The 16,712-nt window shown below is 41.6% G+C and overlaps 1 protein-coding gene across 3 annotated transcripts; it reads right to left on the reverse strand.

Moving 5' to 3' along the window:
- Positions 1–336: 336 nt before the first annotated feature.
- Positions 337–15,922, reverse strand: LOC130453660 (solute carrier family 12 member 8-like). 3 transcript variants are annotated; one of them, XR_008911134.1, is made up of 7 exons: positions 15,500–15,922; positions 14,265–14,635; positions 13,924–13,989; positions 13,693–13,790; positions 11,803–11,920; positions 7,618–7,678; positions 337–800 (listed from the first exon to the last, which is right to left on the reverse strand). XR_008911134.1 is itself a non-coding variant. In XM_056793581.1 (6 exons), exons 4-6 carry the CDS (start codon positions 11,897–11,899, stop codon positions 638–640), a joined length of 321 nt encoding a protein of 106 aa, XP_056649559.1. In that variant the 5' UTR covers positions 11,900–11,920; positions 13,693–13,790; positions 13,924–13,989; positions 15,500–15,665; the 3' UTR covers positions 337–637. The 3 variants fall into 3 exon arrangements, 2 of the variants coding, with proteins under 2 accessions (XP_056649559.1, XP_056649560.1); XM_056793581.1 differs by lacking the exon at positions 14,265–14,635 and having other exon boundaries at positions 15,500–15,665; XM_056793582.1 differs by lacking the exons at positions 13,924–13,989; positions 14,265–14,635 and having other exon boundaries at positions 15,500–15,666.
- Between the last annotated feature and the right edge of the window lie 790 nt (positions 15,923–16,712).

The raw sequence follows: 16,712 nt of genomic DNA on the forward strand, positions 1-16,712 counted from the left end.
CATCTTTAAATTGGCGACCACAATTTTACTATAGAATTCTCCTATTTAGTATAAAACCTAAAAGTTTACATTCTTACAACTGCTTAATACTGTGAGCCTTTGGAAGCCGTGGCCACGGTCTATCCCTCCTTCCTCTTTTCCTCCCTTCATCCCTCCGACCTTATCCCTAGAGCCGGAACTCTGGACTCCCTCCAGGAGGCCAATGACATTGCCAGGCTCCCCGGAGAATCCAGCCTGGCCAGGCTCGCTCACCTCACTCGCTCCATAGCACCTCTGCCAAGGCCCTGAGGGCCGGAGGCAGAAATGTTTTCAGATGGCAGAAACCATACGATAATGCCTGGTCTTTAAACATTTTAATTTAAAAGGCAGCCACTGGAAAAAAGAAAGCCAGGAAAATCTGCTCCGGCCTCTGGGTAAGCTCTTAGAGCCCTTCATTCTGTTGACTTCCGTTGGCAGGCAGCTCTCCAGAATCCAGATTTCTCCCATTGTTCCTGCAGTGGTCCCTGTTCTTATCAATGGAAAGCTGGGGTGCATTTTCCCATTGAATGGGGCCAGGGCCGCCATAGTTTTAGGGCGGAGGTCCACTACACCCATAGGGAAGCTTCCTGGAAATAAAGGCTTCCTTCCCTGGCAGCCACTAGAACTGATTTATCAGCTCTTCCCTGCTTACGAGGGAGGAATGGTGGTACCGGTCCCGAGAGGCAAAGTCCGTGTTCTCCTTGGTGAGCTGCATCATCTCCATGTCAACCTTGGCCAGGGACGGCGTCAAAATAATCTGTTCCTGAGGGGCCTGGAGCCTCCTTCAGGGAGAGAATCACAGAAGCGCACAGTCAGTCAGGGAAAATAGCAAAGAAAAATCTCAGGGACCAGAGCCAGTCACCTAAAGGCCTAGTTTCTAAAATGGGAGTCCTTGCCAAAACCTCCCAAGGGAGAGGGCAGCTTCCTTACTGGATAGGGGAGTCATTTACCTCGCTGCCCCCTCAAAGTGCTAGCAGTCGGTCACAAAACCTCATCTTAAAAAACCTGTGTTGTGGTATAAAAAAAAAAATTTATGTTGTGGTCCAGGAGGTCCTGGGTTCAAATCTGACCTTAGACACTTCCCAGCTGAGTGACCCTGGGCAAGTCACTTGACTCCCCACTGCCTAGCCCTTTCCACTCTTCTGCCTCAGAGTCAATACACAGTATTGATCCCCAAACTGAAGGTAAGGGTTTAAAAAAATTAAAAAATAAAAAAAATAACCGTTGTGGTCCATTCTGAGATTCGGGTTGTTTCTCAGATCATATCTGGGAACTCGGTATCTCAGGCTGCCTGTCATCTCCAGGTATTTCTAGGACAATATTTAAAGGAGGGCTATTATTGTACGGAGAAATCAGCTTCCACCCATCTGGCAGCTCCTGGCAGGAAAGAACACAGAGCAGAGCTATTTGCCTTTTACTGGAGAGAAAAAAAAGAGGGAAAACTGCATCCTTTTGATTAGAGAGAATCCAGACAGAGGTCTTTCCATCGCAGAAGAAAGGAAGAGCAAGGTACTCACACAGGCCAGAAAAAGCCATGTCTTCTCTGTGATTAGCGTGCAAGGGAACCGTCACGGAGACCGTCCCTAGGGGAAAGGGGGAGGGTGGTCCATTGGGGAGAATGGGAAGCCCAGGGTTCCTGTCCCAGCTTGGCTTCTTTGGGCTTGTGCTGGTCACCCAGGCCAAGCACTTCATCTCAGAACCCACTGTTTGTCCCGCTGTAAAATGGGGACAGGACTGACTCCTCACTCATTCCATCGGCCTTCTGAGCTGGAATCAAATGAGATCGCCTGGGAGAATCGAAGCAAAGCGGAAGCATGTACTCTGTAGATGATACCAATGCCAGGGCTGATTTGGCCTTCGGAGCCCAGTGGGTAGCTATTTCATAATTGCTTGTGGATTTAAAGAATACATCAACAAAAAACGCAGATATCAACCAATCCTTGTGAATATAAAGAATAAATCTACAAAAAATGCAATATCAACCAATCCTTGTTACTATGAAGAATAAATCAACAAAAAAGTGCAACAATATCAACAAATCCTTATTAATATGAAGAATAAATCAACAAAGATGTCAACAAATCCTTGTGAATATAAAAGAATAAATCAACAAAAAAGAGCTGAATGAAAAGGTAAGGGGTCTTTTAACACCAAGATTCCCTGAAGCCTTTTGTTTAAAAACAGTCAAAAGTTCTAATGTCTCACTGAGGACGTTTTAATAAAATCTCCAGACTTCTCTATAGATTGGGGTTAGGATAAGCTGATAAAGCAAAATTAATTCTAAAGATATTAGATTGTATCTTGGGCATTCATGGTAGTATTTGATGCTGGGCTTGGAGTCCAGAAGACCCAAGTTCAAATCCAGCCAAAGACTGTAAGATAATTTTAGCGTTGTGACTTGAAAATCTAAATTAATTGGTTGTCAGGGAAAATCCCAAATAATAAAATATCCAAGTCATCTGGAAATTATGGTGATTTAATTAATACAGGGAGAAGAAATTAAGGAGAAGAGAGAGAGAGAGAGAGAGAGAGAGAGAGAGAGAGAGAGAGAGAGAAAAGAGTTAATTTAAACTGCTCCAGCTCAGGCTGTCAGGCAGTAGCTAAAGGCCTTGGCCAAAGTGGACTCCCTGAGCCCAAGGGAGAGGGAGTCAGTCTTATCACTCACCACGAGACCATCTTAAGGAAGCTTTCTGAGGAGCTCCTCCAGGCTCAGTTCCTCCTCTCAACTGACTGAACTGACTTCACTGCCTTTTCTAGACCTTCTTTTAAAGAAATTTTCTCTTGTGTCACCTCCCCTAAATTTTTACATCTACTAATCACAACAGACACTTTTCTCCAGGACTGTCCACTCTTTAGTTCTCATCTTCTTTGATTAGATTATATCTTTTGAGTTACTTCACACCTCTTTGTTAAGTTCACTTGTTAGTTACTTTTTTTAGTTACTTTTAGTTACTTTTGTTACTAACCTTTTGTTAGTTACTTGACCTTATTGTGATTAATTTAACCTTTACAAGTACTTAACACCTTTTTGTATTAGATCTAAAAATAGACTTAGCTTAAAGTTCTAGCTTCACTATAAGGTATGAGTTAAGTATCTTCACTGTTCAATCAGGAGTTTACAACTTTATCTTCCCCTAAAGTACTGTCTGAGTAGGGTGGAATAATTTTTAAAGTTTCATAAGACCATACCAGCTGTGTGACTCTAGGCTAGTTACTTACTCTGCCTCAGTTTCCTCAACTGTAAAATGGTAAGGATAATAGCACCTAGCCTCCAGAGTTGTTTGAGAATCAAATGAGAGAATATCTGCAAAGCTCTTAGCACCGTGCCTGGGGAAAAGTGTTGTTTAGTCCCATCTGATTCTTTGTGACTCTGTGGCCCTTAACACACTAGTGATGCCCATGGGGTTCTCTTGGCAAAGACACTGGAGTGGTTTGCCATTTCTTCCTCCAGTGGATTAAGGTAACCAAAGTTAAATAAATGATCTGCCCAGGGTCTCACAGCTAGTAAGTGTCTGAGGTCGGATCTGAATTTGGGTCTTCCTGACTCCAGGTCCAGCACTCTGTCCACTGAGCCATTGAACCACCTCTAAAAGGAGTTTAATAAATACTTGTTTGTTTGTTTGTTTGTTTGTTTCCTTCCTTCCTTCCTTCCTTCCTTCCTTCCTTCCTTCCTTCCTTCCTTCCTTCCTTCCTTATTTCCTTCCTTCCTTCCTTTTCCTCCCTTCCTTCCTTCCTTCCTTCCTTCTTTCTTCCAAAACTTGTTCTATAAGAATTCCCCACTTCTCTAGCTGGTGATGCTGAGGTATTTACCCTCCTAATGGGTATTTATGTTTGATTAAATTAAATGGAAAATGTGTGATTCTAGATCTATAACACTTGAAAAGAAAGCATCAAATGACAAACAGGTGCCCCTCGAAGTAGCTTCCCCTGTGTCTGGGGCACCATGGCCCTCTATTGATAATACATCTACATGGAAGGTTCAGGGGAGCTGGAGGATGAGTAAACTCTTTCTTAGAAACACGGGATCAGCACAAGTAAAGTTACAGATTGGCAATAAAGGTCGTACCAGCCAATAGAGAGAGGACACACACACACACACACACACACACACACACACAGCCCAGCTCAACAGGAAAGCATCATATTCTGTTGAATTTCTAGAAATAATACACCTTACTAGTTAAAAGAAAAAAAGCTTAAGAAATCTCATCTGCACAGCTCTTAAGAACACGAGAGAGGCTGGCCTCCCTTTAATGGTGTTTCCCCCCCCCCAAAAAAAAGATGGTGATCCTCCCTGCGAGCTCCTGAAGAGAACTAAAGGTCCCCAGAGATAAGTGGTGTCCAGCCTGGGAGCCTCCTGAAGCCATGGGAGGGTCGGCCAATCACTCTGGGATGGAGCAGCCAAGGCTCGGCTCAGAGGAAGCTTGAAAGCTCCCAAAGCATTGACTGAACGAGAGAACATGGATCTGAGGTCATCAAAGCGACCAGCTTCTACTTATGCACAGTCCTCTTTTTGGTCCTCTTACCTTCCTGCATACACACCCAAAAAAGCAATTCCAGGGCAGGTCCGGAAAAGCCAGGAGACTGGTGTGAGCATGGCAGGGTCTTTATTTTAGTACATGGCTGGAATGGAAGGTCCCTTGGACCTAATGCTGAGTTCTCTGTTGACTATAAGTAGGGCAGCTAGGTAGCATAGGCGTACAGTCAGGAAGACCCGAGTTCAAATCCAGCCTCCTACATTTACTAGCGCTGTGACCCTGGGCACGTCATTTAATTGTGCTTGCCTCTGTTTCCTCATCTGTAAAATGATCTAGAGAAGGAATGACCAACCACTCCAGTATCCTTGCCAGGAAAGACCCAAACGGGGTCCCGAGAGTCAGCCACAACGGAAACAATCAAACAACAAAAGCCATTATTTCTAAGAACAATCCCATCCCATCAAATGCTGCTTTTCTGGGTCATCATGAGGGAGATGTTCGATACAAAACCCAGGTGAAACTGAAAGGAGTTAAGCTTGAGTTTCAAAACTACGAGTGACTGAAACTGATCCCAGGAAATCAGATAAAGTCAGAGGCTCTCCCCATGCTTCCTCCCTCATCTCTACCCACAATGCACTCCGAGTGCATCCAGTGTTATCTCCCCCCAGCTAACCAGCTAAGATTTGGAAGAGGGTGGGCGGAAGTCTTTTTATGTTGGTATTTCATGTTCACTGTGCTTCAGATAGGAAGAGAGACTCAGCTCTCTATTGTCAGACAGCCAAAATAGTGATTTAGCGTCACACATCCGTCCCTCCTTTATCCGCGTCTCCAGTTCTATCCTGCCCTCTGCAACAACCACAATCCCTCCTTTTCTCGTTAATATCCCAGCTTCCAAGAGATAGGATTGAGCAGTCGGACCCAAGTGGCTAAAACACCTGGTCAGGTTCTGCTTTGCAGCCTTGGCTTCCCACCGCATCAAGGAAAGGGAGAAGGGGCTCCAGGGTCCCCGAAGGGCGCTGTGGCACCTTCCTCTTTGGGGAGGAAGGAAGGATGAAAGGATCACAGAAGACGCCTGAAAGCTCGCCTCTCCGTGAGTCTTCCCAAATGGACCAACACCTCACACCCTACGTTAAGATAAACTCAGAATGGTGAATGCCCTGAACAGAAAGAAGGAAACTGGAGAACACAGAAGAGATACCTGTCAGACCTTTGGGAAGGGAAAGACTTCAAACCCAAGCAAGAGCCAGAAAAAATCACAAAATGTAAACTCAATCATTTTGATTACCTCAAATTAAAAAGGTTTGGAACAAACCAAATGGGCCAGAAAAAATGCTGGCTCCTTCTCCTTGTCCAGCCTGCTCTGGCCATGGGCCCTCTGTGGGCAATGAAGGGCTTCCGTTCTGCACTTGCTGCCTGCCTACCTTGGACAGTTACCGGGGACCTGAGGACAGAAGACCTCTCTCTCTCTCTCTGGTTTGGCCTCCTGCTTTGTCTGTGCTGACTCTATTTCCTGTCCCATTAGACAATCGAATCTTCAACTTTTCTTTGTCATTGACCATTAGGGCAAAAGGGTGAAGCCTCTGGGCTGTTGCTCAGAATAAGGTTCTTAAAATGAATAAAATAAAACACGTAGAATAATAAAATGCAAAGGAAATCAATTGTATTAAATATGGGTATCAAAATATATTCTTCAAAATTCACAAACTCTAGGTCAAGAATCTTTACATCAGAAGAGGGCTGGATATGTTTTTTGGTTTTGCTTTCTATCTCCAGAACTTGGAGCAGTGCCAGAAACATAAGTACTACTAAATATTTAGTGATTGGTTGATTGGCTGCCCAAGGGTGTCCTTGCTAGTGTGTTTTATTTGATTTCATTTAAAACTCTTGCCTTCTGTCTTAGAATGGATACAAAGTAAGTATCAGTTCCAAAGCAGAAGAGCAGAAGTGGCTAGGCAAACGGGGTAAGTGACTTGCCTAGGGTCACACAGATGGGAAGTATCTGGGGCCAGATCTGAACACAGGACGTCCCATCTCTAGGCCTGGATTTCTATTTATTGACCCATTTTAGTATATTTTGAACTATAAATATTCAAAGGGCAGAGTCTTTCTCTGAGTCACTCTCAATAAATCAGTCAGCACAGACCCACATGCAACTGGATGGAGTTCAATAATGCTGCTTAACAGCTGAATTGCTCGTTGGCTATGGGAGGGGAGAGGGAAGAGGGGAGGGAAAGAATATGAATCATATAACCATGGAAAAATACTCAAAAATTAATTTAAAAAATAAATATTGCTTAAAATCCTTCATGTGTACAGAGATGCTTCAGGAAAGCTTTTTTCTTGATGATTGATAGGAACTATGTGACCACGGGCCAGCCTCTTGGTGTCTCTAGGACTTGGTTTCCCAGTTTATAAAATGAAGGCAGGTGGGGGTAGGGGCCCACGTTTGTAGTCTCTGCTGCGGCTGGTGGATCAATGGAGTCTGGGGGTTCTGAGCTGCAGGAGGGCTAAAGAAAATCCGGTGTCCCCAGTCAGTCTAACACCAGCATGGTGAGCAACCAAGAGCAGGGGGGAAGCAGGAGGAGGGGAGGTTATCAGACTGCCAAAGGAGGAGCAAACTGGCCCAGGCCAGGTTAAAGACTTCCATTTCAATCAGCAATGGGCCTGGGCCTGGGAGTCATCCATGAACGTCCAGTCTGGGCAAGATAGAGAGACTCCAGTCTCAAAAAGAAAAAAACGAAGGGGCTAAACTAGTTGTCCTGTAAGGTTTTATTTATTAGTTTGTGTATTTTTTTTTCAATCACTCTAGGAGTCTCAAGATGGCGGCCATTGAGGAGAGAGTCATTGGCAGCTCTAGCCCTGTTCTTGGACTGGGAAGCATGGTAGTCCATTGGGTTTGCCAAGGCAAAAACAAAACAGAGCAAAACAAAAAGTGGAAGAAGGAAGACAGAAGGAAGTAAAGTGAGAAAAAGAACCTGAATCCCTCCATAGGCGTACAAAGGCCAAACGCCCTCTTCCTGATCCACATCCAAGCCAAGCTTGCTTTAGGGCAGTTTCACCACATCCCAGAGCCCAAGCATGTCATCTACCCATGGCGCAAATACTGAAATTTGACACCAACCTGAATGAAGGTATCAGAAGGGACTTTATCCATCGGAAAAGGCTATAATTGGCAGCAGCTCCTGTGGAGTCAGACAGACAGACAGAGACAGATTCAAACATAGTTTTGATAAAAGTCCTCCCAATTTGTCAAAACAATTCACATCACTTTAATCTCTTTTACAATTTGGTCAGCTGACGTTCATTAAGCACCTACTATGTGTTACAAGTAGATGACAGGATTTAGTAAATGTTAAGAAATTTCTGCAAATTTTCCTGTAAACTTTAACTCAATAGCTCAATAACTCAGAAGTCAAAGAAAGTGTGTATCGCATAATTATTTTTTGAACACAAAAAGGTATGTGTGCCTGTGTGTGTGTGTGCGCGCACAAGCATGTGCACTCATGGTATCTTTAAAGATTTATGAAAATGAAGAATGTGTGGTAGGGAGAGAAGCAAGAAACTGAGGAATGTACAATTGATAGTTTTTACAAATTCTTTACAAAACAATCTTTTGGAGATTACTATGGTGGAATTTGTGCCCACATTATGCCATTTTTCTCCGTCTACATGTTACCTTTATCCCTCCTACTTTGGGTATAGTAATAAAATCTCCCTTTCTAGAAGGGGAGATCAACCTTCTTCTCTATGGATCACATCACCATCTTCAAGGCTCTCCAGACTATAATCCCCCCCCCCCCCCCCCCCCCGGCCATCACAGGCAGGTACTATCTCACTTTTGTGCTTGCATTCTCAGGGCCTGGATTATAAATGTCTTCATTCATTCATTCATTCATTCATTCTCACACTAAAGCTGGAGTCTGGAGTGTGGCTGACATTAACATGAATTATTTGGATGGTCTTGATGTTATCCAACTAATGTCCAATATCTGGGCAGGAAGAAAGCTAGCTGGCCAAGCTCAGCTTATGATAACTATTTGCTTCATGTTGACCCTTTAAAATACATTACAGTATCTCTTTTACTGGTATCATTTTTGATGCCTGCAAAGTAATTTTGCTTAAAGTGGAAATGAATTGATTTCAGAATTTGGCAGGAACATGCATGACCATAAAGATCTTTGTTTGTGTGTTAAGGTCTTTGGAATAAACCTGTTGGATAAGTTTAAGATACAATAAACTTTTGTTTATTATGACTTTGCCAAATCATGATCCTTTTAAAGGCACCTGGGCTAAAGTTGACCTTTGAACTATCTTTAAAAAAATAGGGTTCTCTAAGTGAATACTAATATAATATATATATATATATATAATATAATACTAACATAAAGTTTGCTGTGGGGAGAAGTGGGGTGGAACAGGACATTTAAAGTAATTGGGGGGGGGGCAGCTGGGTAGCTCAGTAGATTGAGAGCCAGGCCTAGAGACAGAAGGTACTGGATTCAAATCTGGCCTCGGATACTTTCTAGCTGTGTGACCCTGGGCAAGTCACTTGACCACCACTGCCTATTCCTTACTGCTCTTCGGCCTTGGAACCAATACACAGTATTGATTCTAAGATGGAAATAAAAAAATAAAGTAATTGAGTAAAAAAAAAAAGCTTCTTGGAACATTAGAAGTAATACTGACATACTAAATAATTGTTATAATCATTACAAACCACTCTACAGACAAAGGAAGGTCCTCTATGACTTGTTCTAGGTGAAATATATTTGGTGACGCTGAATTATTGTTTACATTCAAAAGTTTATTTCCACTAAAAAGTACTTTCTAATAAGACCACTCATCACTTCTCATTAGCTTCCTCCCCACAAGCTCTCTGAGTCAATGAGACTTTATTTTATTATTTAACAACTAATATCATCGCTAGTTGATTAAAAATAATTGTGATGACATCATCATTATACTCCAAAAGACCTAGTATTTGGCCCCATAACTTCATTTTGAATTTGGAATCTCTGTCTTTCTTCTGGAGGTTTCCTTAGGTATTGTGCTAACAAGGCCAAGTTAGCAGGCTTTTAATGGGCCAGTTAGCCTTGGGGTAAGACAACACTGATCCCATAGTCAAAGACCACACACCCTTGCTGCTGGTCTCGGGGAGGATACGAGTCCTAGATGAGACAGGGTTAGTTCAACCACCAGCTAAATCTAAAATCAGTCCCACTGCTGCAAAAATAATTCAGAGTGTGTCTTGTGTTGTGCTCCAACATTCCTATTCCCAGAATCCCTATAGACCTCAAGTCTACAGGTGAGTGAAGCAGTATTCAGGAGTCCACCATCACTGCTGGAAAGTGCTAAATACCTACTGGCTGGCACATCCTCTCCTCAGGTCCAGAACTGCCAGTCTCCGAGGTCCCAGAGGAAGTCCTGATACTCCTCTGAGTTTAAGCATGTTAACCAGTCTGTTGCATGTGAATTGGTATCTCAGAGTTATTTTAGTTTGAATTTCTCTAATTATCCTACACGATATCTTCTTTTTTTTATAACAATCTTTCAGCAGCAGCGATGGGTGAGTACTTGGAGAATTCAGCTTGGGGTCAAATGGAGCTCATCATAGAAGATACTAGTGAAACTCAAGTCAGGGCAGGTCTGGGTGGTTGGTGACAGGACGCACCCTCTGTGTGATAAGGAAAGACGAGGGATCTCCAAGAGTGGGGTGTTATTTCTGTCTTTATGCCCCTTTGGGTGCTCCCAAGATACACAATACGTCTCAGCATTCAGGAGTTTTTCAGTCAGATCTGACTCTTTGTGCTCCCCTTTGGGCATTTCTTGGCAAAGATAATGAAGTGGCTAGCCACTCCCTTCTCCAACTCATTTCAGAGATGAGGAAACTGAGGTAAACAGGGTTAAGTGACTTGCCCAGGGTAGCATAGCTAATGAGAATCTGAGGCTGGATTTGAACTCATGAACATGAGTCTTCTTGACTCCAGGCTCAGCACTCTATCCAATGAGCTGCCATGGTGCCCCTAATACAATGTTAACATCTTCTAACTCCTTCAAGTAGTCTATGGCAGACTAAGCAAGTCAGTTGCTAGTCAGAGAGTTTAGATGCCAAAGGAAACTGCTAATGCCATTTTTTATAGGGAGTCCAAGAAGGCAGCATTTTGTCCAAATTGATGCTGCTCTCTGGAAATTGGGGTTTCTAGACCCCAATTTGTTTCTAGAGGGAAGCATGCTCAGCCATAAATGCCAAAGGACTTCTTGCATGGTCTCAGGTGGGCCCTGCTGACTCAGCCACCTGGAGACAGGTGAAAGGGGCCATTTGAATTTGAAGAACATTTTTGTTTGGGGCATAAAATCAGATGATATATATATAAGACTGCTAACTGAAATCTGGGCTGTTGGCCTCTTGCAGGAACCAATCTTCTCTTCACAATCCCTTGCTGTCTCTTCGCACCCGACTCCTCCTAAAGCAGAACTAACACTTATTTTGTCTGGCAAACCCCAAGTAACCAAGAAAGAGGGCTGGTTCCTGCCTCCTTAGGAAGCCTGTAAAAGTGGCTGTCCATTACTTTGCTCACATTCCTCCTTGGAGCTCTTACTTCTTGCAGTCTTCTTGCTTTTTTTTCTTATATGGCTCCTATTCTTTTCTTTTTTTTTAATCCTTATCTTCTGCCTTAATATCAATTCTAAGACAGAAAAGCAGCAAGGTGTAGGCAGTGACTTTCCTAAGGTCACACAGCTAGGAAGGGTCTGAGGCCAGATTTGAACCCAGGAACTCCCCATTCCATGCCTGGTGCTCCATCCACTGAGCCACCCAGATGCCTCTGTTCCTCTTATTCTTGCAGATTTTATGGTCTGATGATGCACAGATCCTTTCTAATGAAGGATGTCTAAGTTAAAGTAGATGCTCTTAACCTTTTCTGTCAAAGTCCCTTTGGCAGTCACCACTTAGCAGAATATTTTTACATTTTTATTAAAATTTATTAAAATTTAAAATTTAAATACATAAAACACAGGATTACAAAAAATCAAATAGATGGAAATAATCTTATTTTTATTATATTATTTATTATTATATTGATTATACAAATATATTAATATCATTTTGATTATACATAATTTATATTATATTATAAATATATAGTACAAATATATTATATTAATTTATTATTAAAAGAATTATTTATTTATTATTAAAAGAATTAATTAATTAAAAGAAATGCTTTTTTAAAAGCCATGTTCATAGATTCTAGATTAAGAACCCTTGACAGAAGAGAAATAGTTGCAGAAGGGTACCCCCACTTACCAGGATGAAGGCCGGGGCTTACTTGGCCAATGTAGAAATAGAGGATGACAGCAACCCCTATGTCAACCAATGCATAGATCCACTGAATCACAAACATGATGGTAAGGGACCCGATGGCCTGTTGGTGAGCAATGCATGGTAGTGTGAACAGATAATCCAATGGTCTCCTTCCTACTTGACAAGGAAGCCTCAGTCCTGTTGTCTTAATGGCCCATTCTCCAAACTATGGATAGGGCAGGTAAAGGCAAAAGCTTATATATCTCAAATATCCTCTTAATGCAAATTCTTCATTTAAGCCAATAATTTCAACAAGTCAGCCAATGATAACTAAACAAATATTTATTAAGTACCGATTATATGAAATCCTCTGAACCACTTCTCTGCTTCCTTCCTGTAGACATTTTATCCATCTCTAATAATAGTCCAGTTCAGAGACCATCTTTTTTTTTAACAAAGGAGACAACTGAAGCCCAATGAAATTAAGTCTCTTGCTCAAGATCCCATAAAGTAATGAGCATCTGAGATGGGATTTGAACACAGGTCCTCTGACTCCAGATCCCTCCCTCATTCTTCTCTTGTCTACGAAGCCTTATTGGACCAAGCCCAGCCAGAAATGATAGCTCGCTTACTTTTTTAGTGTTCCTAAGAGCTGTGGGTAGGAATGATGGACTGAGGAGGTGCCAGAAATAAACATAATAATAAATAATGTTATATAAATAATAAACATTATAGAAGAAATATAATATACAACATATATTATATAACTCTACTAATAATGTTATTAATAAATAATGGTGATTTAAAGTTTTACATATATTCTCATTTGGTCTTCACAACAAGCCTGGGTAGTAGGTGCTATTATTATCATTCCCATCTTACAGATGAGGAAACTGAGGTAAATGGATGTCAAGTGGCTTTCCCAGAATCACACAGCCAGTGTCTAAGGTTGAATTTGAACTCTGATCTTCCTGACTCCAGACCCAACGCTCAGTCTACATACCATCTTCCTACTTGACTATGGGATACATAAATATGCATGAGCGCATGTGCCGACTTGAAATCTCTTCATCAATAAGATCATTTAAAAATAAGATCATTGGGGAAGCTGGGTGGCTCAGTGGATGGAGAGCCAGGCCTAGAGACAGGAGGTCCTAGGTTCAAATCTGGCCTCAGACACTTCCCAGTTTCAACCCTGAATTCCCAGACTTTACTGAGTCAAGCCAGACCCAACCCAGGTCCCTAACAGGACCCTGAATATAGCTTTTTATGGAAATTTGGTCTGGCCTATGATTTCATCAATTAAGGAATTCTCAGCATGGAAACTTGGCAAGTAACATAGATTAGCTGGAATTTAGGATCCTAAGGAGTTCCCTGGAACTAACTGATTAAGTGACTTCCTCACAACTCTTGAATTATAAATGAGACAGGATTTGAACCTAGATCTCCATGATCCACTCTGAGATAGACTCTCTAAACATTACTGTCTTTCTTGAACTAATCATTCCCTCCTCACCAAGAAATGTTGACTGACTAAGTTGGTTTCATGAATGACTACCTCCATCTATCCACACAAATTAAATCAGGGAACTTAGAGATTTTAGAAGAATTCTGTATGCTTCTGGGAACAAATAATCATTTAGAAAGTAAAATCTCAACTAAAAATGACATATCATTAAAAATGCAATATGGCCCTGCTGAGGCTCATCTAAATTAGAATCTGACAGTCAGAAAAATTGTATTTCTGGGATCTAATAATAACAAGAATGATGAAGAGTGAGGGAAGAAGGCTCCCCTGCTCTGCATCCAGGTCTGCATCCCATAGAACTCCACCCACCCTTACATCCTGATCTGGACCCCAGATCCAACCGAGGTCAAGGTACGGTTACTCACCCCAAACAGGGAGACCCACGGGTTGCACAATTGAGTGTAGAAGGAAACGGGTCTCCTCTCGACATCCTGTTCCTGGGAACTGAGCTTTGGGAAAGGATCTGGAGAGAGGACAAACCCAACCCAGAGTTCAATTGTGTTCTGTTACCAAGCCCTCTTCTATTTTTACAAGTGAGCTCCTCCACCCTTCTTCCAGCTTCAATACAAGTTGCAAACCCCACCTTCCCTGCTCACCAGACAATACTGCATGGGTAAGTCCCTCTCCCTTTTCCAGGCCTCCTTAAATTCCTTCAAAGGCTTCTGGATAGGAGTTAAATGATGTTACTTTAGAATCTCTAGTTCAAAAAGCACTCGATCATCCCAGGGTAGCTTGTTCTTTATGCTATAGGCTTTGCAACACTTCTTTCCAAGAGCAATACCATTCTGATTTAGGGGCTCTGGGGAAGCACACTGAGGTACAAGTCCCTTTTTTCCTCACTGAGCCAAGAAATGTCCCTTTACATGAGTGAGGCCATGAAATTACGCTCTTAGCATTGGCAAATACTCAAGAATATTATAATATAGTGGGAGAATACCTGCAATGGCCATCCTAAGCTCTAGTGCCAGCCCTCTCACTTATTAGCAATGTGACTTTTTTGGTACAGAGAGACCTAGTTGTTCATCTGTGTAGGCGGTTCCCAGGGTGAAAATTCCCTTCTCCAACATAGATCAACAGCTCCTCCAACACTGCTTATCTTGGAGACTTGCCCAGGCCATCAAAAGTGTCTGTCACAGAGCTAGTATATGTCAGAGGCACAACTTGAGCTAGAAGCTCAGGACTCAATCCACTGGGCATAATGTCTGTCATGAACTTGTTATAGAAAAAAGAATGAGAAAAGCCTAGACCAGCTCATATTCATTCATGCATTCCTTCGACATTAATTTATCTGGGCCTTGGTTTCCTCCTCTGTAAAACGAAAGGGGCAGATTTAGATGATCCCTTTTAAATCACAATACTATGATCCTATTAATGTCAGAGTCACTACAATTATTTGGAGATGTTCAAAGCCATGAAAAGCTTACAGACGTCCCCGTAACTGTTCTCCATGTGCTCCCCACACTCATTTTCCCATTTCTCTTTTTTTAAAACCCTTGCCTTCTGTCTCAGAGTGGGTACCATGCATCAATTCCAAAGCAAATGAACAGGAAGGGCTAAGCAAGTGGGCTTAAGAGACTTTCCCAGGGTCACACAATTAGGAAGTATCTGAGGTCATATTTGAATCTAGGACCTCCTGTCTCTAGGGCTCTCGATCCACTAAGCCACTCTCTCCCATTTCTTATTCTAGTATGTTCTACACTCAGTGATCTGTGATCTTCAAGGCAAGGGTAATCCAGTTAATGGAAAGCCACAAAACTTATTTAAGAGAACTGTTTCATTCATTCCCTTTCAACCTCAATGAGTCAGTCAACGAATAATAGACATATGGGTAGCACTGATATTTTTCAACGTAAACTGACAAATGTTATCTCATCATCCCACCAACCTCTGGTTGATAGCATAAGCACTCTAATTGTCATGTAATGGATGAAGAATCTCTCTATATACCCCCCCCTTCTCTCTTTCTCTTTCTCCTCCCTCTCTCTCTTCCCCCCTCCTCTCCCCCCCTCCCTCTTTCTCTTCCCCCCCTCTCCCCACTCTCTTTCTCTCCCTCCCTCTCTCTCTCCCCTCTCTCTCTCTCTCTCTCTCTCTCTCTCTATCTCACACACACACACACACACACACACACACACACACACACACATACACACTCACAAATACACACATACACACATGACAAAGAGGTTAAGGACTTGTCCAAAGTCTTTTAGTTAGTGGCAGAGATGGACTAGAAACCAAGTTTCTTGGATGAAAGTCCTACATGTTTGCTTGATTGTTTTCCCTCTAGACTATTCTCTGCCTAAGTAACTAGATTCCAATATGGTATAATGGAAAAAATTCTAGTTCTAGAGCCAGAAAACCTGAGTTGAAATTCTTCCTCCAATGCTTCCTGCCTATGTAACCTTGGGAAAGTCTCTGGTCCTCAATTTTTTTACCTCTTCTCCAGGACTTTCACTGTTGTTGGTTTGGTTTTTTTTTCTTTACTCAGAGTTCTACTTCCTTTAAGCATTTTCACTGTCCTAGCTATATACATATTTATCTGTTGGTTCTATTTATTTAGCTTTAGATCAGTTCATTCAAATCTTCACAGGTCTTTCTGAATCCCTCTGATTAATAATTTTTTAATATACAACATTTAATTACATTCACATGTTATAATTTTTGTCATTCTCCAGTAAATCAATAGATACCTGCTCTCTTTTATAGTTCTTTGCTAGCACAAAATAAGGCTACTTTCAACATTTAGTAGGTATTAAGCCTTTCTTTCTCTCTTCAACTTTCTCTGATATATTGTTTAGTGATGGGATTGCCAAATCATTGGGTACAGACTTTTTGGAATTGGTTTAATTCAAGCTGAACTCTAAAATGGTTGGACCGCTTACTTCATAGTTCCACTGACGTTTATCTGTGCTCTCAAAGCCCTACCATCATGTATTATTCCCAACCTTTTTTTCATGTTGACTCATGTGCAAGGAGTGATGTAAAACTTGAACATTATTTTCACTTCTCTACTGGAAGTGATTTGGAACATGCTTTCATATAGTTTATCAATATTTTTTGAAAACCTCACTCAAGTCCTTTGATCATTTATCCATTTACATAATAAATCTTGATATTATTTGCATAAATCTGTATATATTTCAGGTGGCAGACTTTTATCAATGTTATTTGATGCAAAATTTTCCAATGACCATTTATATTCTAATTCCTTTATTAATTTTATTCATGCAAAAACTTTAACATTTTATACATTTGGTCAAAACTGTATATTTTATCTTTTTTGCTCTACTCATCCCTTGTTTGGCTAGTATATTCTCCCATAGCCATAGTTGTAAAAAGTAGTCAATTTCCATTTCACTTCTATTACTTTTTTATGACCTGGTCT

Source organism: Monodelphis domestica, chromosome 4 (assembly GCF_027887165.1).
Source record: "Monodelphis domestica isolate mMonDom1 chromosome 4, mMonDom1.pri, whole genome shotgun sequence".
In the NCBI taxonomy this organism is placed as follows: domain Eukaryota; kingdom Metazoa; phylum Chordata; class Mammalia; order Didelphimorphia; family Didelphidae; genus Monodelphis; species Monodelphis domestica.